The following is a 23,119-nucleotide window of genomic DNA, read 5'->3' as shown; positions in this document are numbered from 1 at the left end:
CTTTTGTTTGCAAATAAAGTGGGATTCGTTCAAGACCGGGTGTATTTGCACATAAAGGTCTTAAGAAAGAAAGTCATAATGTAGAAAAATATATTTATTGTTGAAAATTCAAATTGATTTGTTTTGTTACAATGTAGTCGATTTGAACTGCTGAATATGGACAAACACACTAATGAAAAACACAAGCCAAATACTCGTAATCATAAATATGGCTTTTGTCTTTTTGTGAAACAAACTCCTCAGTTACCTTTGTAAGTCGGAACATTCAGTACCATACATAATGGGTTTCAAATCTTCATACACTAGAGTAATGTTACCAAAAATGAATCATTTGTCACCGTATTTTGTGAAGACAAATATTGTTGTTATGCAATGAAGCGTGCGATAATTAAGTGATGATATTGTGTGGCATCATTTGGGATATTTGAGAGCATTAGTTTCATCAAACATCAAACATGTGATCAATGGCATGCCTTTGCATGTGTTTGTGTACAACCGATTCTGCTTTATGAAGAGGTTTCTATTGGATTTTGAAAGGGATTTTTCTCTTTATTTAGTTTATGGTGCTGATTATAAATTTTCACCATAAGCTGGAGACTAGCAGACTTCACACGGTGGGGGAGAGGCATCTCCTTGTGGGGGAGGGTATGCTGCACTCCGTTCGGGTGGATTTACTCCACCTTGTGGGGGCAGGTATGCTCCACCCTGTTGATATGTTCCCTGCTGCTCTGGAGGATAGGATGGTTGAGCATAGGTTGCTACAGGCGGGTATGCCCCTAGCGTGGATTGAACTGGGTAGCCATACACAGGAGTATAGGCTGTGTTTGCTGTACATGAAACGGGGAGATACTTAGGTATGGAGTCGTCAAAGGAACCAGTGAATATTGTTTTCGCAACAGTAGAAAGCAATACTACAACTACATCCATGCAACTTCTAAAGTAAGCAAAAGATCATTAGCTGAAAAAACAATAACCAACTCCATTAGGGTACAATGGCATAAGCAATACCATCAGACTTCGAGGACACATGAACTCGTGGGTAAAGTTGGTTTGGGTAAAGTCAATGGTGAGTGGTTGTCATACCTGATACTACAGTCAGTTGCTGTTGGTGTTGCACTACGTGACCTCTTTGTCCTTGTGATGACCTACAACAGCAGACACAGCAGATGATGATTCCCACGATGAGACCGATCAACCCGATTACGCCAACGACGATGCCGATAATAGCTCCTTTGGTCCATGAGTAATGAAAGTCGACGGTGCTGAAACAGTCATCGAACAGGTTTAAAGATACAAGTTAGGTCAGGGGAATATAACACACTGACTACACGTATCGACCTCAACGTTGAGCCTCTCATAAGAAACGATCGCAACTGATACGAAATGAGGGCACATTTGCGTCATACCAGTCCTTCTGCAAGGAGTGGACTATCAATTGGGATCATCACATGACATGTGATCAAATATTTTATTTTATTTCACTTTTACAATATGGAGTATGGGAATACGCGCCCTTGTGCACAATTAACCCTGGATATATCTCTGTGACATCATGTAATGTCCACAACTAAATTGTTCACTATTACGCAATCTTTCTATGTTAGTCTTAGAATCTATCAATCAACCATCATTCATACAAACATACACGGACGCGCGGACGCGCGGACGCACGGATGCACGGACGCACGCACGCGCGCGAGCGCGCACACGATAATGTAAGGTAGTGAAAAAAATAATTGCGAAATGTTCCGGAAATGTATCAGAAAATGTTTTATTCAAGTGAATGAGTATGGTTTTGGAAACGTTTTAGCAATGTTGAAAAACGAACCAGGAAAAATAGGCCAGTTAACAGAAAAACATGTTTTGCTGACAATGTTTGAAATACCAACTGTTTAACAAGAAGACACCAACATCTGAAATTTAACTGAGGCGAAATTCAATTTTTTTTATGGCGAAACAACAGCATGATGGTAAATTATAAACCATTTCAGTAAATATATCATGCAAAGGTTAGACAAAATAAAAACGTAATTTTCGAGGTCATCAAGTCAATTGCTAAAATGGAAATATTAGGCTTTTTACAACGTGTCATGTTATAAAATCTGACTAAAATAACTGACTCATAAATATTCACCACCCCTAATTTCAAATGTTTGGGTTGATTATTTTCGATATCAAAACACAAATCCCCTGTCGTAATTGCAATCAGACTAACGAAAGTCAAACATGGCGCGCTTCGTCCGACCTCATCATACAATATTGCTATTTTTATATCAACAAAGTATACATTGCCTTTATGTACAACTTAGGGATAGTTGATGATCTTCGCAATCGACGAGTGTTTCATTTGTAATGTTTAGTTTAATTTGATAAGAGTGACACGAAAATAGAAATCACGAAATCTGACAGCAGAAGTGCAAAGGTTACCTAATGTGATGTCACAGACAGGGGTAGTCTGCTGATATCGTTTGTTGAGGAAAAATAACAGTAAATGTTGACACATTTCGTCTGTCACAGACAGAATAAACACATGCCCATTGACCATTTAATTCACATAATATCAATACCCATTTGACCTTGTATGCTCCCGTGACCCGGAGACGGTAGTAGATGTCAACGTGAAGCAGGCAAGTTTCTCAGTATCTTTCATTTGAAGTTTTGGTGGCCTTTTATTTTAAGTTAAATATAGATATGATTCATGTAACTGTGAGGTATGCTGGTGATTTTGTTACCATGATCATTGTGTCAAACGCAATACGTTTACAGATTTCGTCGATAGGCAATGACCACCCTCCTCAGCAGGTCCGCGAAAATGGGCGTAACAAAAACAATATTTCAAAATAACATTCATGCTTTCCTGAATGTGATAAGATATTCGCATATGCATGATCATATGGTAATAAAATACTCAATAAATATATTTCAGTTTCAGTTCCACATTATATAAGGGATATTTTAGTGTGTTTTATGAGTGTTGCTCTTATTATACTATGACTGAATTGAGAACAATTTCAGACAAAAAGTATAAATATAATTGCACCATAAATTGAAATACCTCTCTGGTTGCATATTCTGTTCTGTTGGAGGAAAGTACATGGGAAAACATCCTGCCTAATGTGTTTTTTCCTGAGTTCTTAGCAATTAAAAATTATGTATTTTTTGTTTGGTGTTTAACAATGGACTCATTAATATTTCAGCTATACGAAGGTGGTCTAAAATAATAATAATAATAATAATAATAATGATAATAATAATAATAATGTATTTAGTTCGGCTACTTTCATAGCATACGCATGTGTCTTGACAGTGATGCTAGTATTGGGAGCATTAGAACAAGTATGTACCGTAGTTATATCATCAATTAATGTTTCCATGAAACAACATCCATAAATAAATAAATAAATAACAACGATTTTCAACAAATATATATACATTTGATAGGCACAATTATTTTGTTATTTTTTTTTTGCAAACAAAATAATCGTCAAAAACCATAACAGTAAACAGTAATATGAACATGATTAAGATTTTAACAGGACAAACATATGTGCAATCTTTAAATCATGGAGACCTGGGTAGCACGTTATTCTATAATTTACCAATGAATGGTACCTTTCGAAACATGGAACGGGACACTTGTAAACATTGCAGCTCTTGCAAATGAAAACAGTCTGATGCCTTCTTGCAGATCTGTTTGAGCATACTACACAATCGTTGCATGACATCTTACCTCTTGGGGTCTTTTCCTGTGTCATGCCGGGGAAATGGCGAGCTGTAAGTCTGGCAGGACGCTCCAAGTTGGCTGCAGGACGCCCAGGTCTTGCACTTCCAACTCGCTCGTATCCCTCCAGGAACTTGGTTGCAATAACCAATCTAAATTTTTCAGAATTGACCCTCTTACCTGGGTGTGCAGCTTTGTAGATTACAAGTGCATTGTTGAAAGAGAGTTCCATGAGGTACAAAAATACCTTTTTCCACCACTTACAACACCTGTGGAGCACCGTGTAATACTGCAGTTGCTTGTCTGCCAGGTCCACGCCTCCCATGTGCTGACTGTACAACTGAACTGCTTTTGGTTTTCTTACTTCCCTGAAGTAGTTTGGTGCAGACCTTGATCTTACTCTTTTAAAAAAACAAGAACCATTGTGAACACTGGTCAAAATGTTTACTTTTCTTTTATCTGTCCATGTGATATACAGGAATTCATTATCACGAAATAAATGCGGATCATCACCAGCCTTGGGTCGGGCATCCTTGACAGGATGCGGTACATCCAGTCGCTAGGCCCTCAGTGTTCCACAAGCACCTGTCTAGTTGTCAGATAATTCCTGGAAAAGAGTGGGAGAAGTGAAAAAATTGTCCATGTACACATGGTGACCCTTACCATACAGTGGTTGACACAATGATGTAACAACCTCAGACGTCAAACCATGCGGTCTCCCTCCCTCCTGTCTCCCTGTATAAACCTGCCAGTTCCACATGTACCCGGTCCTGCTGTCTGCCAGACCCCAGGACTTGATCCCCACTTATGTGGCTTATTTAGCATATATTGCAGCAAACCTGTTCGACCCTTGTATGCTATCATACTTTCATCAACAGATACCTCCCTGTCTGGTTGAAAGTGCCTCTGCCATCCTGAAACAAGAATTGTCATTAGAGGTCTTATTTTGAATAATTTGTCATGCCTTGGGTCCTCTTTGGGGAAGTCTTTGGCATTGTCATTGAAATGAAAAAACATCATGATCTGTATAAACCTATCCCTGGACATGATGGTTTTGAACCCTTTACATTCGATTAGTGGGTCACTTGACCAGTAGGATTCATAAGATGGCTTTTTTGACAGGCCCATCACCAACAAGATAGAAATGAAAGCCCTCTTTTCGGAGGTGTCAACATTTTTCCAGTTATTCGCACCTGAATGTACTTTCAACGTGTCCATATTATCAGCCATAAATTGTGCCGCATACCTGTTGGTTTCAGTGAGAAGTAAAGCAAACACTTCATCACTGAAAAAAAGTGAGAAGGCATCAAACTCACTGACATTTTCACAAATATTTCTTGGCCACGATCGATCAACAAAATCTCTTAGCCATGGTGTTTCGCTGGCTCCGACTGAGGGGTCCTCTAAAATTTCTTCTTCGCCGTCTTCAATGTCCAAATTGTCCACTTCTTCCAAATTCACGTAATCGAACCCGAAAAAATCGTCATCCCCCTCGCTGTCCGAATTTCCGAAATTTTCCCGAAAATCTTCGATCGTGGAAGCCATAATGTAACTTCAAACGTTGTGTTGCCTTTGGGCGGAAGGCAAAGTAATTTACAATAGATAATTACGTCATTTCCTTTTATTTTGGCGGGAAAAAAATTCCGGAACTTTCTCGAAGCCATCCATTTTAGCTCGGGGCGTGGCTGTCCGCTTTCAGCAGGTACGATGCAATTGCAAGTATTTCGATATATTTTTAATCTACATCATATTTTGTTATTGCATCCTTCAGTCATGAAGCTATTGCGTTCAGGTTTTGTGTTTTATCAGTTGTTTTCATGTATCAGCTCGGTGATAAGCTTATTAGTGGTCATGTTTTCAAAGAAAACAAATCGCGAGTTATGTCACGCCCACACGTGTCATCTACGCTCATCAACAGCTGGTCAATGCCGATGTTCGCGAAAGTTTTTCTTATGAAACCATTAACGAATTCATTAAATATTCGATTTTTAAAAAGACTGATAAATGTATGCATTTGAATTTAGAAACTTAAGTTACATATTAAAAATGTGAAGTTATGGTATTACAGCATCGCGATGCAGGTAGAGTTGTTTGTTTACCACCGTTGCCATGATCGTGTCCGCTTTATCCAGTCGATGATGTGACGACCAAAGTTGTTTTTGTTTACCTTAAATTAAACCTAAAGTTGCTAATTTTTAGAAATTAAGGTACTCCAGTGTTTTTAGTTCATGAAAGAACACACAATTGGGATCAAATTAAAAAAAATACTCCATCTAAAAGAAAATACCGGACGGCTTCCGCTCAACGAGAAGCGCCTGGAGTCAACAATGGCCGTTACGGATGGCTATGTGCCGAGAAAGTGGGTAGATACTTTTTTAACTCGCGGGATTTTCTTTTTGAGGTAAATAAGCTAATTAAGGTTGTGATATTTAGCAAGCTTAGCATTTATGCATATCATCCGTCATTTAATTGATACGAGAAAAGCCAACTTGGTATGCAGTTAGTTTGCGAGTTTTATTTTGGGGTGTTCGCCTGTCGAACTGGTTAGACAGTAGCAACACTGTAGTGACAAACTCTGTCGAACTGGTTCGACAGTAGCATTGAGAGCTTTAAAGACTCGCCTGGAACAACAGTACTTCTGTGTGACCATAATATGTTTAGTACATGACCGAGTGTTCTTTACACCAGCTATTAAAGACACACCTAGAGGTACAACGAATTCATCTTACAATTTTTATGTGTCATTGTAAAAGAATTAAGACAAATACAAAATTGATTGAAAACAGCTCTACGATTGAGCTGAGGTTAACTTGACTCGTGCGTCTGTTTGCTTTGAAGTGGGGTATGAGGCATTTATGTATTCTACCTCTCAGAAATCTACGTGCACCCTGACATGCTCGTGGCAAAGTTTAAGAGATTTATTCCCCCGCTGATAAATTTATTACCCTCCAGGGCGGGTGACATAGTATTTTATCAAGATCACGTGGACTAAACAGATCTCATCATTCTGACATAGAGGTATGATAACTGTGCTTAAAGCTGCATGTGACCATACTTTATTAGGTACATGGCCAAATGCTACGTACACCAGTAACATCACTTAATGCTTTGTGTGACCATACTTTAGTACAGTGCCGAGATGTATTTCCACCAGATATTGAAGACTCACCTCGAGGAGCTACAACAGTACTTAATGTACGTGCCGCCACAGCACGAGTCAGGGCAGGTCTTTGTCTCCTAACTCCCGTCCAATTGTTTCTCGGAGCATACTTCAAAGGCAAAAGCTGCAAATGAACACATTATATTAAAGAGGTGTGTACAATGTATGACTGATGTGGTCATGAAAGCGCGAGACATGTTGTTGACAGCGACATAGCAAATAGAATACATTTTTGTAGTTGTTGCTTGGCTGCGCATAAGCTTATTTACCAGGACGTGATACTACAATTATTCACGTTCTATTACCAAACGTAAATTAATCAAAAAGATATCTCTATTTTTCAGGGCGTTGTTATTCAGGTCTGATATAAAATTTAGTGAGTATGGTTTTACACCGCAATACTCCAGCAATATTACGGCGGGGGGCACCAAAAATGAGCTTCACACATTGTACTCATGTGGGGAATCGGTATCACCAGCTAGGCTACCCCTATTATGAAATTATCAATCATATATGTATCATAAAAGCAGTCACGTGAATCTATGACTATTAATAACAGTTATGACAAGTTGACAAAACGTGTTTACTGAGAGTAACGCTATTTTTCAGGGCATTGTCAGTCATGTCTGCCATTAACGAAGGAGGCTAGTTGAACAGGACCGAGGGTTCTGCAAACGATAATGCCCTGAAAATAGTGTACACAGGGTACTAAAAAAGATATTGGGTAACACGCATTCCCATTACTAGGATATACACAAGTGTGTAATAGACGTTTGGCGGCTGCCTGATGGACTTAGCCATGTTCCACAAAACAACCTTAGGAAAGGTCAAATTTAACCATTAAGGGTAGAATTAGAAGAAGAAAACCCGCGTGTCATGAAGTCAGCATGAACAATATCTTGTTAACTCATACTTACAAAATGTTACCAAGGTAAGGATAACACATCATATTTGTTCACCACCCATAGCAGCTGTTTGGACCGTCGATGTTTGAAGACTGTAGGATAGTAGTTGAGGAAGTGTATTGACTATCCACGGGTTGGCCGTCATGTAAGCCACGGGCAGGCAATGGGTCCTGCCATAATAGCACAACAGGTAAAACAATCAATGCCGGCAGACGCGGATCTAGAATGACACTCAGATAGTGACGGCTAATAGCAACCAATTTATCAGTTTAACGGATCAGAAACCGTTACATGTTTTGTGATGGTAAACGCCCTTAATAAACACAAAAACTTCATATATGACTGTATCATATATTTTCGGGCCAAACTCTATGAACGTCGGAACTTGCGACGACGTTCATACAGTTTGGTCATCACTCTATGAAGGTCCATACTCCAATGAACTCACACAAAGTGAAAGTCATTTCTTATAATATTTTATCACACAGTTTTATTAAGTACGTTTACACTGACAGCCATACAACAACCAGCTATATCGCGGAATAAAATAGTTCCTCAAAAAGAGAGGTGACATGAGTGTATGGATGCATAACTTGCTCTTCAGAAACATCTTACGCAACACATGTGTTCAAATAATATCACCATTAGATTAAAAAGGTCTGAACTACCTGAGTAAGTCAGTCACAGTGACAGCGAGTCGTAATGTAATAAATTTACATCAAGTACAAGACGTCAAAATGGCCGACAAGATAAACGTGACGGGAGAGATTTCCGAAGTTGTTTATGAACATGTGGCGGTTACATGTGTTAGTCATCACTTATCAACTGACTGATTATTGAAACGTGATTAAAGGTGCGTCAAACAGACACTAGGGTAAATTCGTAGATTGCTGGAGACGGTCACTGTCAGCCTAGACACAGATCGAGTCGGTACTGACGATAGTTTGGATGTGCACTTTTTCGTTTGTTCATTAGGATTGGCCGCAGCGAAGAAATTCTTCAAGCTCTCTTACGTTTCTAAATGTGTACTGAAATGCTGAGACCAAGATTAAAGGTTCTAAATGATCAGAAATAATGCTTATGTATGGTTTCGTGCTAGGGTAATTCCCAGGGGTTTCCCCAGGAATGTGGAAGCAGTCCGTCAGTGTTTATCTCATTTCAAGAACACGATCTCGTGAAAAACGTATGATAAATATCATGTGTCCGACCTCTCGTCCAATGGAAAAGCCGTATATCGTTTAAACGTCAAATTATATATACATATATACATATATGTGTGTGTGTGTCTGTGTGTGTGTGTTTGTGTGTGCGTGAATGTATGCGCTACTGATATAGACCTTTTACAATATATATAACAGCCCACACTTTGGTGTTTTTGTTTTTCTCTCACAGGAATAGCAACAGCATAGTTACATAGTTTGTAAAATCTAAAACCAACCTGGAGAACATGACACGGCCACCAGGAGCGCATTGTGTTTATTTTTCTTCTTGATATTGGGTTGCGACAAGCCAAATTAAACAAGAATAAAACTAACGAAATGTAAATACAACTGCAATATATTATCTCAAACAAGCTAAAGCTGTTCGTCCATGCAACATGACACGTAACTGTGGACATAACGCTTAAGTAGTGACAGCTACTAGACAACAACTGTTAGACGGACCCCTGTTAGTTAGGTTAAGGTTATTTAGGCCCCTAACTAACCAGTCAGAAACCCTTCACATATCATGTATTGGTAAAAACGTTATGTTTTTATCTAAATTTGCTTATCTCTTCCATAAACATGTTAGGAGAAAAGGGACTTCATCTTCGTCATTGTGTTGCCAAGATCTGCAGCGAAACATGTACATCTAGCTGAATATCTACACATATCTATATATATACCTGTGCATCTACATGTTTATCTTCTGTACAGCTATCTGTTTATCTACATATGATTAAGTTATTCTATTTATGCTTACCTGCCTATACTTCTACATGTATACATGTTTATCTATTTATATATCTTTATAAGTTATATACCTATGTATACATCTATATATATATTTTTATGTCTGTATCTATATATGTCATCTACTTCTACAGCTATCTGTTTATCTATCTGTATAAGGGAAATGAAATTTGGAGTGCCACAGGGATCTGTTTTTGGCCCAATGCTTTTCATTATGTACATCCTACCATTCGGTTAGTGGGACATTCTGGAGAATCACAGCCTGCATTATTGACACAAAAATAGGATGATGAACAATTTCTTCAGATTGTATGAAGACAAAAATGAAATTTTGATCATCAATCCAAAACTAATGACGCCCTGGTTTCAACTCTGAATATACAGGGAGGATGAGAATAGTATTGATCAGTCAAGCAGTCATGCAAGGAATCTAGGCATGATAATAGAGTCAACATTCAGTTGTATACCATCAGAATATCAGACGTGTAAGTTGCAATGTGGACAATAATGCTGTCAAATACTTAGCGCATGTGTCACTTCAGGGTTAGACTTTTGCAACAGTCTCCTGCATCGTATTCAGCAAACTCGTCTGGACAAGCTACAGCGTGTGGAAAATACAGCTGCAATGCTCATCATACGTTATCGAATCGACCACGTGACACCGATCATCAAAGAATCGCATTAGCTACCAGTGAGACAGAGAATTATGTTCAAGCTGTTGGTATGTGTCTACATATCACTGAATGGTCTGGTTGCAGTGTACCTACCAACCTGAAAGGGCATGACATGCTACATTCCAACAACCGATAGTGGTGCACCAGCCCAGAAACAACAGGAAACAGAACCTTTAGCAGGGCTGGCACTGCCCCATAGGAAAAGCTTCCAGTGGATGTCATGAGATCCGAGGTGGTCAGCAGCTTCCGGTCAACCCTCACGACCATCCTCTTGAAAAGAGCATATGACAGCGCTCTTGAGCAGGAACCATCTGGATAAAATGCGCTTTATATATTTGTATTGTTCAATAACGGTCATAGAGACAATTGTCTTCCACTAATTTACCCGCCTGAACCTAACAATAGAAGACCAGTGAAACCACCTCATCTGTTTCACATTTAGTTATATGTTTAAAGCTTCAGAGTGACAAAACAATCTCCACATGTCTGTATTACAAGAGGGATGACTTGCACTTTCCAATGGTCTATTTTCCATTTATGTCGAGCAATATTCCAGCAGTTCCAGCATTTGGTGTCTAAATTTCACATCTTTTGGGGTACAATCGAGCACGCACTTTCTACCAAGATTCCAAAGAGTGTCAAAAACGTTTTATGGCAGACATGGAGGAAATTTCCAGATGTGACCAATCATGAACAAAAATTATGTATGATGCAGTTCCTTATTTGACGTGTACCTTATGTTGCCGTGTTTGTTTTAGGTGACTTGTATTTGCAAGTGTTTGTGATGGGTGCCACCGATGATGCAGGATACACTCAACTTCTTGCGTACAACTGCTATCATCACTATTGGATACAAGTTCATAAACACATGCTAACGATATACGATACAGTCGGAAACGGACAATCATCTCTGCTTTTAACAGGAAGTCCAGCATTTCACATATTCTTCCTCAGTAAACATCAGATGGCATTTGCTTTCTTTTCTGTATAAACACATTTTCGTTCTGTTCATTTTAATTCCTGCCTTAGGATTAGCCGAATAGGTCAAGTGTTATCGTATTAATTTAAAAAATAAGCCACTCCCATCACAGAGGAAATGTCGGGGAATTTCAATAACAATCGAAGGAATTGCCCCCTGCTCATCTGTATAATCAATCCCAAGACTTTGTAAATGAAATTCGTGCATATTGATTGTCCAAACTATCCTTGGAGATCGAAGGCCAATTTGTTTCGCTTGCCTGGGTTCTGCAAGTTTCCTGTGTTCGGATTTCATTTCTAACTCGAGGTTTTCTAAATGTGTTTTTCCATTCTCTGGGATCTGATGTTTGAATCTGGCGTTATTGTCATTGTCATTTGAAACAGCCGTCTTCTCCCTGACATATTTGTTCTGGTTCGTTACATACGTTTGCAGTTCTTCTCGCTTCTTGCTTTGATTGACTGGCCAGATCAACTTAGTTTGATCTACTCTTCATTGATTGGTTACTGACTGTGTGGGCGTGTAAAGTTATCTACATAAACTAAACAATCACTAGATTCATGTCACACCAAAGTATGTATCCCTTCGCCTGGAATGTTTATCAAGCTCGTTATTTCTTTCTGCTTTGATTAATATAATGTATTTTTCATTTGAAACCGATGGGCAATCTTTTGTGACAATCCACTACGCGGACTCATGCAATTTGCACATCGGCTTTTATATTCATACCTCAATGAAATGAAAAACATACAAAGTCAATCCTTGACAAATTGTCCTCACCCCCTGATGATATACTTTTTACTATATCCATGGTCACCACGTTCAGTGACAAAAGCACCATGGATAAAGGAAGTCAGGTTGTAACTACTTCATATTGTGACAAGAACAAACTTGATTTCGACCAGCGACCACGAGGAAAGAAAACATAACTAAGCCAAGATAAAGGATGCCTCCCGATGGCTGCAGTCACGTTTGGCGGTGCAAGTTGACATAGCTACACAGAGACCATTTGCAACATGTAACTATAACTCTGTAACTATATTTACAACTATTACACTCAAAATTCATTGATTGATGGGAAAGACACACTGTAACGGCGAGAAGCAGAAAGAAAATGGCGTCAAACCACACTTGAAGTTCATAGACAGACATATAAAGCTTTAAGAAACAACTTCCTCCTCATTGATTGGAGATCGGGTATAACATACTGTTCTAGGTGTATCAATCAATACATCCAGTGTACAAAATGAAACTGTAGGTGTATTGGCAGATTCAACGAGGAATATATGTGTATACCTTTATTCTACGCCAATCCGAGCTATTAAATATGTGTCGACCTTTGCTTTTTAGGTGACCAAGTAACTTAAAGGACATACAATATTTATTCTGTATAACTTCATCGCCGCTCACCAAAGTTGCAGTGGCTTGACAATCAGAACACTCTTGGACTCAATTCAGTTCAAGAAATGTGTGCATGTATTTACGTGAAGAGTATTTCCATGGCAAGGCAAGTGCAGGAGTGTTGTTGTGAACCATATACACTTATACGTGATAAGGAGAGGTTTATTAGTGACTATACCTACGGTTTCAACGCAGGAATTCATGCAACCAGACCGGATCGGAACGGGGGTATAATTTCCTATACTGTTCACGCTTTACGCGTCTATCTGTCTGTTTAATATCCAGTCAAAGTACAAATATTATAGAATGTGACATGTTTAATGTGACAGTGCATGTATCATTTAAACAAGGAAAGGATTTGATTAAAAGTTAAATGATAATAATAATGGGCCGTATGTGCAGCTGTTTGGATCCGTTGGCTGTAGGTTAAAACTCAAGATCAGGTACCGATTATAATCCGTTGTCTGTTTACAAGCACCAAACCCGACATGTATATTCAATTGCGTAGATCGCTGCTCATGATATCAACCACTGGATTGTCTGGTCCAGATTCAATTATTTACAAACAGCTGTCTTATAGCTAGAATACCGCTGAGTGCGGCTTTAAACAACAAACAAACAGACAAAATCCCAGCTGTGTGGGATAGAATGGGTTTATTCCAATTCTGATTTTTGTCCCTTTCCAGTTTATTCATTCTACCAATGACATTACGCTCTGGGGTAACGCACCCTGAAAGACATTCAACAGGTTCAGATTCATTTTTGGCCCATTATTTGGCATGTGTTCGACGGCATCCATAATCGTTTTAAAGTTAATGCTATGCATTCATTGACTGGTCGTCTCAGAATCAGTATACTGTGTCTCGGTATTCATGTTAAACTACGGGATGGTATCTCAGTTGGCTAGCACACACACACACACACACACACACACACACACACACACACACACACACACACACACACACACACACACACACACACACACACACACACACTCATTACAATATCGTTATTTTGGAATGTCTAGATCCACCATGTCTAGAAGTGTTTCTAATAAACGTATACCAACAGCATCGTATGACCATTGTAACCCCGTGGTCTCTAAGAACCTTTCCTTGCCGTCAGAGACGACTTAATGCATCGGGTGATCAGGCTTGGTGATTTGGTTCACTGGTTTGTCTGGACAAGTTCCGATAACTTACAGCCCGCGATCTTGGAGCGGGGCATCGCCTCAGTTGTCACTACAGATAGAGACATTTGTACAACACCTATTTGCGGGGTGCGGGGCTAAACAACAAAGAATCTTTAATATTCAAAGCTGGTTGGAATGTAAGGTGTTTGGAAAAAAACAACTACAATCTCATTGTCACCGGGTCATAAAATGGTCTTGTCACGTTCTAGCGTGGAAATAATATACAGTTAACTACGGGTATAAAGAAATCAAATGGAACAACCAATTTTAATTCGTTATACACGTTGTTCGTTATAAGCATATGTACAGCATACCTACATCAAAGGGACGGGACGAAGAGTTCATTTTATCCGCCAGTTCGTTTTAGGCATGTTTTTTTATAAACGTAATTTACTGTAGCCTTTTACAGGTTTAATAAGCTAGAATAATTGTACAATTTAGTTAATACAAGATGGAGAGTGACCGTAAAGGTTTTCTGTAAGACTGTACCTTTTCACATTTCGAAATTATTCGTTTGAAAGTCATGTGTTTTGTGTGTAATTTATTGCTGTGAAACATGTATAGGCCATCCAGAAGTTCCAACGTGCAGTTCAAGTATACACTGACTGTACTGACAACAGAGGAGGCCCCCCACGTCCAACGTGTAGTACAAGTACCACTGACTGCAGTGACAACAGAGGCGGTGCCCCACGTCTAACGTGTAGCACAAGTATCACTGACTGTAGTGACAACAGAGGCGGTCCCCTAGTCCAACGTGTACTACAAGTATCACTGACCGCAGTGACAACAGAGAAGGTGTCCCACGTCCAACGTGTACTACAAGTATCACTGACTGCAGTGACAAGAGAGGCGTTGCCCCACGTCTAACGTGTAGCACAAGTATCACTGACTGTAGTGACAACAGAGGCGGTCCCCCACGTCCAACGTGTAGTACAAGTATCACTGACTGTAGTGACAACAGAGGAGGTCCCCCGCGTCCAACGTGTAGTATAAGTATCACTGACTGTAGTGACAACAGTGGAGGTCTCCCACGTCAAACGTGTAGTTCAAGTATCACTGACTGTATTGACAACAGAGGCGATCCCCACGTCCAACGTGTAGTACAAGTATCACTGTCTGTAGTGACAACAGAGGCGTTCCCCACGTCCAACGTGTAGTACAAGTATCCCTAACTGTAGTGACAACAGAGGCGATCCCCACGTCCAACGTGTAGTACAAGTATCACTGACTGTAGTGACAACAGAGGCGGTCCCCCACATCCAACGAGTAGTACAAGTATCACTGACTGTAGTGACAACGGAGACATTCCCTACGTCCAACGTGTAGTACAAGTATCACTGACTGTAGTGACAACAGAGAAGGTCCCCCACATCCAACGAGTAGCACAAGTATCACTGACTAGTGACAACGGAGACGTTCCCTACGTCCAACGTGTAGTACAAGTATCACTGACTGTAGTGACAACAGAGGAGGTCCCCACGTCTAACGTGTAGTTCAAGTATCACTGACTGTAGTGACAACAGAGGAGATCTCCCACGTCCAACGTGTAGTTCAAGTATCACTGACTGTATTGACAACACAGGCGGTCCCGCACGTCCAACATGTAGTACAAGTATCACTGACTGCAGTAATAACAGAGGAGGTGCCCCACGTCCAACGTGTACTACAAGTATCACAGACTGCAGTGACAACAGAGGCGGTCCCCACGTCCAACATGTACTACAAGTATCACTGACTGCAGTAATAACAGAGGCGGTGCCCCGCGTCCAACGTGTAGTAGAAGTATCACTGACTGTAGTGACAACAGAGGAGGTCTCCCACGTCCAACGTGTAGAACAAGTATCAGTGACTGTAGTAATAACAGAGGCGGTGCCCCGCGTCCAACGTGTAGTACAAGTATCACAGACTGCAGTGACAACAGAGGCGGTCCCCACGTCCAACATGTACTACAAGTATCACAGACTGCAGTGACAACAGAGGCGGCCCCCACGTTCTACGTGTAGTACAGAATCACTGACCGCAGTGACAACAGAGGCGGTCCCACACGTCCAACATGTAGTACAAGAATCACTGACTGTAGTAATAACAGAGGCGGTGCCCCGCGTCCAACGTGTAGTACAAGTATCACTGATAGTAGTGACAACAGAGGAGGTCCCCACGTCCAACGTGTAGTACAAGTATCACTGACTGTAGTGACAACAGAGGAGGTCCCCCACGTCCAACGTGTAGAACAAGTATCAGTGACTGTTGTGACAACAGAGGAGGTTCCCCACGTCCAAAGTGTACTACAAGTATCACTGACTGTAGTGACAACAGAGGAGGTCCCCCACGTGCAAGGTGTAGTACAGGTATCACTGACTGTAGTGACAACAGAGGCGGTCCCGACGTCCAACGTGTAGTACAAGTATCACTGACTGTAGTGACAACAGAGGAGGTCCCCCACGTGCAAGGTGTAGTACAGGTATCACTGACTGTAGTAATAACAGAGGAGGTCCCCACGTCCAACGTGTAGTACAAGTATCACTAACTGTAGTGACAACAGAGGCGGTCCCCCACATCCAACGTGTTGCACAAGTATATATGACTGTCGTCACACACAAATACGCTTCCAAAGTCTAGTGCAGGTACCACTGACTGTAGTGTTAACAGAAAAAATTCAAGAATTCAAATTGTAGAAAAACACTTTTATTGTTGAAGGTTGAAATGGATTTGTCTAATTACAGTGTAGAAAAGTAGTCCATATGATATGTATTATATGCACAAACAAACTTAAAAAAACATATTAAATATACACCAAGCACTGGTACACATCTTGAATATGCCTTTCTTCCTTTTTTTGAAACGAACACATCAGTTACCTTCGTTGGTTGGAAGATTAAGCATCACACATAACGGGTTATAAATGTACACACACTGGAAGAAAGTTACAAAATATGAAGCACTTGTCACCGACAAATATTGCTGCTATGAGATGAAGCGTTCGATACGTAAGTGATGATATTGTGTAACATCATGTGGGATATGTGATAGCATTTGAATTTCGTAACGTCCTTTTATGGTGCTAATTATATGATTGGGTATTGGGTTATCTTCGAAAGCTTGAGGGTGGCAACTGCCCTTGGTGGGGAAAAGGTAGCTCCTTGTTGGGGCAGTTACACTCCTATTATACACCACCTTGTGGGGGTGGGTATACACCACCTTGTGGGGGTGGGTATACACCACCTTGTGGGGGTGGGTATACTCCACCTTGTGGGGGTGGGTATGCTGCACCTTGAGGGTATGTTCCCTGTATCTCTTGAGGATAGGCTGGTTGAGCGTAGTTTGGAGCAGGCGGGTATGTCCCTGGAGTCGATTGAGCCGGGTAGCCATACCCAGGAGTATAGGCTGTGTTGGTTGTGCCTGAAAAGAAAATAGAATCATTAAGCTAACGAGTGGGTGAGTGAGTATGGTTTAACACCGCTTTTAGCAATATTCCAGCAATAGCATGGCTTCAACCACTTGGCTACCCGACCGCCCCAGCTTATGAATGAAACAATAATCAACTCCATAAGGGTACAATGTCACGCATGATTGATGCCATCAGGGTACGAGAACACGTGATTATTGTATTCAGGGTACGACGACACACGTGATCTTAGTCAACACAGCACGGTGCCACATATTCAGCCAGGTTTCAGGAGGTCGCCCGTCTCCTCACCCACAGCACAACAGGACCAAGAAACAGAGTCTGTACGATGTTTTAATTATAAAACAGGAAACGTTATAACATACAGCCTTGTAGCTTGAAGTTAATACACTTGGCTGCTGTACACTACATACACATTTTAATAATATATTTAGTAATTTAAACAGCTGAAAATACATAGGTCTAAAATTGAGCGTTGTGTGTGACGCATTGTCTGGCACACCTTGTGATGGCGACAGAGTAAAATACCATTCCCTCCAACGTCTATGTGTATCCTTCTCAATACTGTGATATCCTCAAACATGACACCTTGTTGGTTGACTTTGTGTTGTGCATTGTCTCCACATCTCTTGAGCAACTCTAGTGGGTAGACTGTATCTGTGATTCAGCCTGGTTATATATCATTGGATACGTGCAAATATGGAGTACCAGTTGAATAATCTAGCTGAGGGTTTTGGTAAAATCAATGGTGAGCGATTGTCATACCTGATACTACGGTCAGTTGTTGTTGGTTTTGCACTACGTGACCTCTTCGTCCTTGTGATGACCTACAACAGCAGACGCAGCAGATGATGATTCCCACGATGAGACCGATGAACGCAAGGACTCCAATGACGATGCCGACAATAGCTCCTGTGGTCCACGTGTAGGATTTGGTGTAGTAGCTGGTGCTGAAACACAGTGATCACGGTCAGGATCAGAGATACCATTGTGGTCTGGAACTAGAGACACCGACAACAGGTAATGACCTCACCATGGACACTATCTTATCAAACGTTGGATTTGTCATTGAAGTACGCCCAACTATGAATATAACCAGATGGAGTGAAGGAGTACCCGTGTAACTGGATTTTAATTAACTCTCATTTTTTCACCTCAAATGTACATACGTGCATCTATCTTATATAATGTGTATGCATGTTTATGTGTTAATTCAGTTCTGTGTGATCTGCGATTCTGTGGTTCCTCCACGTTCCTCAAGTCTGTCCATTTTGCAATGGTCACAGACCCATGCTTATTGTACTTACTTGTCAAAGAAAATTAATTTGCTCAACTGACTCAAGTCTTCGTGAATATACCTCTATGACATGTAATATCTTGAACAAAGGATTTCACTTTAACGCAAATTCCTTCATCACATCACAAAATTAGTAGTAGTCATACTTTATGGCTGAGCGAACTTCAGTCCAATAAGTCAAGTATTCAGAATGGATATATCAATAATATATCAGGAACGGTTGTTAAAACAGTTAGCACACATGCATCATATAAATTGTAATCCCTGGGCATGGATGACCTTTTGAGGGAAAACGTTTCGGTTGAGGTTAAACGGTTTTAAGTCCGTCCCACACGATGTGTGTATGTGACAAATGTTTTAACTGCATACAATGTTGTTTCGAATAGATAAAACTTTAATGAGCAATATACAAACATCTTGGCAACAGCTTGACAACATCTCCGCTGGTCATGGATTACGTGTTGGGTAATATATTTCAAGTACAACCACCGGAGTGTTATTTATATCCACGAGCTACTCAGCTCGCATTCAGCTCTGACTGTATTTATGTGTTGTGTGCGGCCATACCTAAGTGAAGGACTGAGTGCTATATAAACTGCTTATTAAAGACTGACCTCGAGCTACAACAGTACTAAATGCTAGGTGTAACCATACTTTATTTCATACAGAGCCGAGTGTTATACACACCACATATTGAAGACTCACCTCGATCTACAGCAATAGTTACTGCTGTGTAATTGTTATATACACCAGCTGATGAAAACTCACCTCAAGCTACAGCAATAGGTAGTGCTGTGTAATTGTTATTTACACCAGATACTGAAGACTCACCTCGATATACAGCAATAGTTACTGCTGTGTAATTGTTTTGTTCACCAGCTGATGAAGACTCACCTCAAGCTACAGCAATAGGTAATGCTGTGTAATTATTATATACACCAGATATTGAAGACTCACCTCGATCTACAGCAATAGTTACTGCTGTGTAATTGTTATATACACCAGCTGATGAAGACTCACCTAAAGCTACGGCAATAGTTATTGCTGTGTAACTGTTATATACACCAGATACTGAAGACTCACCTCGATATACAGCAATAGTTACTGCTGTGTAATTGTTATGTACACCAGATATTGAAGACTCACCTCGATCTACAACAATAGTTACTGCTGTGTAATTGTTTTATACACCAGCTAATGAAGACTCACCTCGATCTACAACAATGGTTACTGCTGTGTAATTGTTTTGTACACCATATATTGAAGACTCACCTCGATCTACAGCAATAGTTACTGCTGTATAATTGTTATGTATACCAGCTAATGAAGTCTCATCTCGAGCCACAACAGTAGTAAATGCTGTGTAATTGTTATGTATACCAGCTAATGAAGTCTCACCTCGAGCCACAACAGTAGTTACTGCTGTATAATTGTTATGTACACCAGCTAATGAAGTCTCACCTCGAGCCACAACATACCTAACTGCTGCATAATTGTTATGTACACAGGTACCGAAGACTCACCTCGAGCCACAACAGTACTTTGAGCTGGGGCAGGTCTTTTTCTTATAAGTCCCGTCTGATTGTTTCTCGGTGCATATTTGAAAGGCATAAGCTGCAAATGATCAAGAAAATCAAAACATTGAAATAAAGAGGTGTGTACATTGTATGACTCATGTGGCCATGGTAGAGCGAGACCAGTTGTTGATACTGATCTCGACGTGACAAGTAAAGTAGGAGCTGTTGCGCGGCTATTCATAGGCTTATTTACTTCAACGTGACACAACAATTATTGACTTTCTATTACAAAACGTAAAGTAATCCATCACACGCGTGTCATGAAAAGCAGGCACGTAGTCATGTCAATCTAGGAATATTAAAATCACAAGTTCACAAGACGTGATTACTGACGTTGTAAGGGTAACCGTATTATTCATGGCGTTGTCAGTCAGGTCTGCCTGACGAGGAGAGCAGATGGACAAACCGAGGGCTTTCTAAAAAAAGGTGTTACAGTTGTCATAGCTGTCAAATGGCTGGCATGTGTCCCTAGCATGGTAATATCCCTAAACCAACCCAATAAAATCAAACAACAACGCATTGTAAGTTATTCACACAAACGATATCGATCAGTTATAATTATTAGGTCAGTGTCACACTGGCCAGGAAACACCTCGCGAACAGTAATAGGTAACTTTGGGGAAGTTTTATCATAATTCTAATCCATTATAGCTACAAATGCAGGTCGAGGGACCATTCCCAAAAACAGCATTAGGTCAGGTAAATTTTAACCACAGTGGTTAAACTAATTAAGCTTACGTTTGTCAGGAGTGATACTAGTTTCACAAAGCTGCCTTACATCGATCTTACTTCGATCTTAACTCGCTATGCCAACCTTTCTGCTATGGTTGTTTTGTGGAGGGGGCTTTCAGACTTGGGCCCGTCTGCAGGGCAGTGTACACTTAGATGGAGAAAACCCGCTTGTCATTAAGTCAGCATGAACAATATCTTGTTAACTCATACTTACAAAATGTTGCCAAGGTAAGGATAACACATCCGATTCTTACACCACCCATCGTACCAAATAGAACCATCAATGTTTGAAGACTGTTAGATGACACTTAAGGAAGTGTACTGACTATCCACGGGTTGGCGTGTATGTAGGCCACGGGCAGGCAATGAGACATGACACAACAGGTATAACAATGAAGGCCTGCAGAGGCGGATCTAGAGATTGCTGACAAGCAGCTGATCATTTGTACAGCTAAATTATATTCATAAAAACTGGGTTCACGTTTACATCAAATATTTTGAAGAAAATATATAAGCTGATGTTTCCAAATCACCCTTAATATCTTGAACACATAATGTTATGAGGTTTCCAACCTGCACACCTCAAATGTAGGTGTATATGTATATGCCGTAAATACTAAAATAACAGGCTACCATGGTGATATGAACATCGTAATAACTCAACGCTTTTGTAAACCGAATCCGATCTGGAGAATATGACAGCTCTATCAGATGTAGGTGAGGTGAGGTGAAATGGGGTTTAACGTCGCGTCAAAGACTATTGTACTTATATAGTAAGCGACGTGCGTGCGTGCGTGCGTGCGTGCGTGCGCGTGTGTGTGTGTCTGCTTGTACAAGTCCGGACTGATGCCTATTTATAGTGCTACCACATTGAGATACCATGCCGCAGTTCAATATGAATACCCCAATTAGACACAGTACTCCATCTTTTAACGTCTTTTGGTATGCCGCGGCCGGGGATCGAACACCGAACACCTTCCACTCTCCCATCATTAGTAAAGTTTGCTTTTATTCTTGAAATTGGGCTGCAACAAGCCACATTAGACAAGGATAAAGATAACAAATACATTACACCAGTAATAAAAAATAGTAGGCGACATATCATTCCGATCCGTCTGCACCTACTGCACAAATGCATGGCGTCACAAAAAGGGCGTAGCCATTATGAATAGGCTCAGATGCAAATCGTCGGCCCACTGCAATAGACAGATCAGTCGGGTAATGGAGAGATCCTTTGTTTTTATGCAGTGAAGCAATTAGTCGTTCGAACCTTGAACAAATTCCACAGTTTTCTAAAACGAGCCAAGGATGTGGGACATAATCTCAATGTCGGTGTTTATTTTGTTGATGGTTCTGTACTGCTGGACGGTACAGAAATGAGTGTCAACCAAGCGAAGTGCCATATCAAAACGGCCCAGACTCGAGGCCCAAGGAGAGGCCCCCTGAACGACCACTGCATCGAGTTTATGTGCAGTGTGTTGAGAAGATCAGCAATCCCGCAGAATAGTGAAACAGAAGGCTTTCTTTTTGCTGCTCAGGACCAGTCACTTCAAACTCGAAACTGTCAACGGCTGTGTCTCGTGACTTCCATTGACTACGAATAACGTGCGGCTTTTGGCTTTGAAGCGTATTATAAGTGATATATTTATTCTGTCTCTCCGAAATCCACGTGCAGCCTAATTACTTGCTCGTGGCAGCGTATAAGAGATTTATTCCCCACTGAGACATTTATTACCCTCCAGGGCGGGTGACATGGTATTTTAACAAGATCACGTGGACCAATCAGATCTCATCATTCTGACATAGAAGTATGATAACAGTGCTTAAAGCTGCGTGTGACAATACTTTATTACATGTAGGTACAGGGCCAAGTGTTACGTATTACGTACACCAGTAACATCACTTAATGTTGTGTGTGACCATACTTTAGTACATGACCGAGTTGCATTTCAACCAGATATTGAAGACTCACCTCGAGGAGCTACAACAGTACTTAATGTAGGTGAAAGGCAAAAACATTAGATTAAACAGATGTGTATAGTGTATGACTCATGTAGTCATGATAGTGTGAGACCACTTGTTGCTATCGACATAGCAAAAAGCTGTACGCTGCTTTTAGTAAT

At 40.6% G+C, this 23,119-nt stretch overlaps 1 protein-coding gene and 2 pseudogenes across 1 annotated transcript; all 3 read right to left on the bottom strand.

Annotated features, from left to right (window-relative positions):
* Positions 1-597: 597 nt before the first annotated feature.
* LOC139451042 (cysteine and tyrosine-rich protein 1-like) lies at positions 598-7,847 on the bottom strand (annotated as a pseudogene).
* On the bottom strand, positions 2,984-4,364 carry LOC139450221 (piggyBac transposable element-derived protein 4-like; annotated as a pseudogene).
* Positions 7,848-17,147: 9,300 nt separating the features above from the next.
* On the bottom strand, positions 17,148-21,277 carry LOC139450699 (cysteine and tyrosine-rich protein 1-like). Its single transcript, XM_071232505.1, has 4 exons — positions 21,211-21,277; positions 20,211-20,301; positions 18,156-18,340; positions 17,148-17,383 (listed from the first exon to the last, which is right to left on the bottom strand). The coding sequence occupies exons 1-4, from the start codon at positions 21,275-21,277 to the stop codon at positions 17,148-17,150; spliced, it is 579 nt and encodes a 192-aa protein (XP_071088606.1).
* Between the last annotated feature and the right edge of the window lie 1,842 nt (positions 21,278-23,119).

This window comes from Haliotis cracherodii, unplaced genomic scaffold, assembly GCF_022045235.1.
Source record: "Haliotis cracherodii isolate W230 unplaced genomic scaffold, xgHalCrac1.p SCAF_8, whole genome shotgun sequence".
Classification (NCBI taxonomy): Eukaryota; Metazoa; Mollusca; class Gastropoda; order Lepetellida; family Haliotidae; genus Haliotis; species Haliotis cracherodii.
Note: the sequence above shows the minus strand (reverse complement) of the source record. Positions and strands in the feature narration are given on the sequence as shown.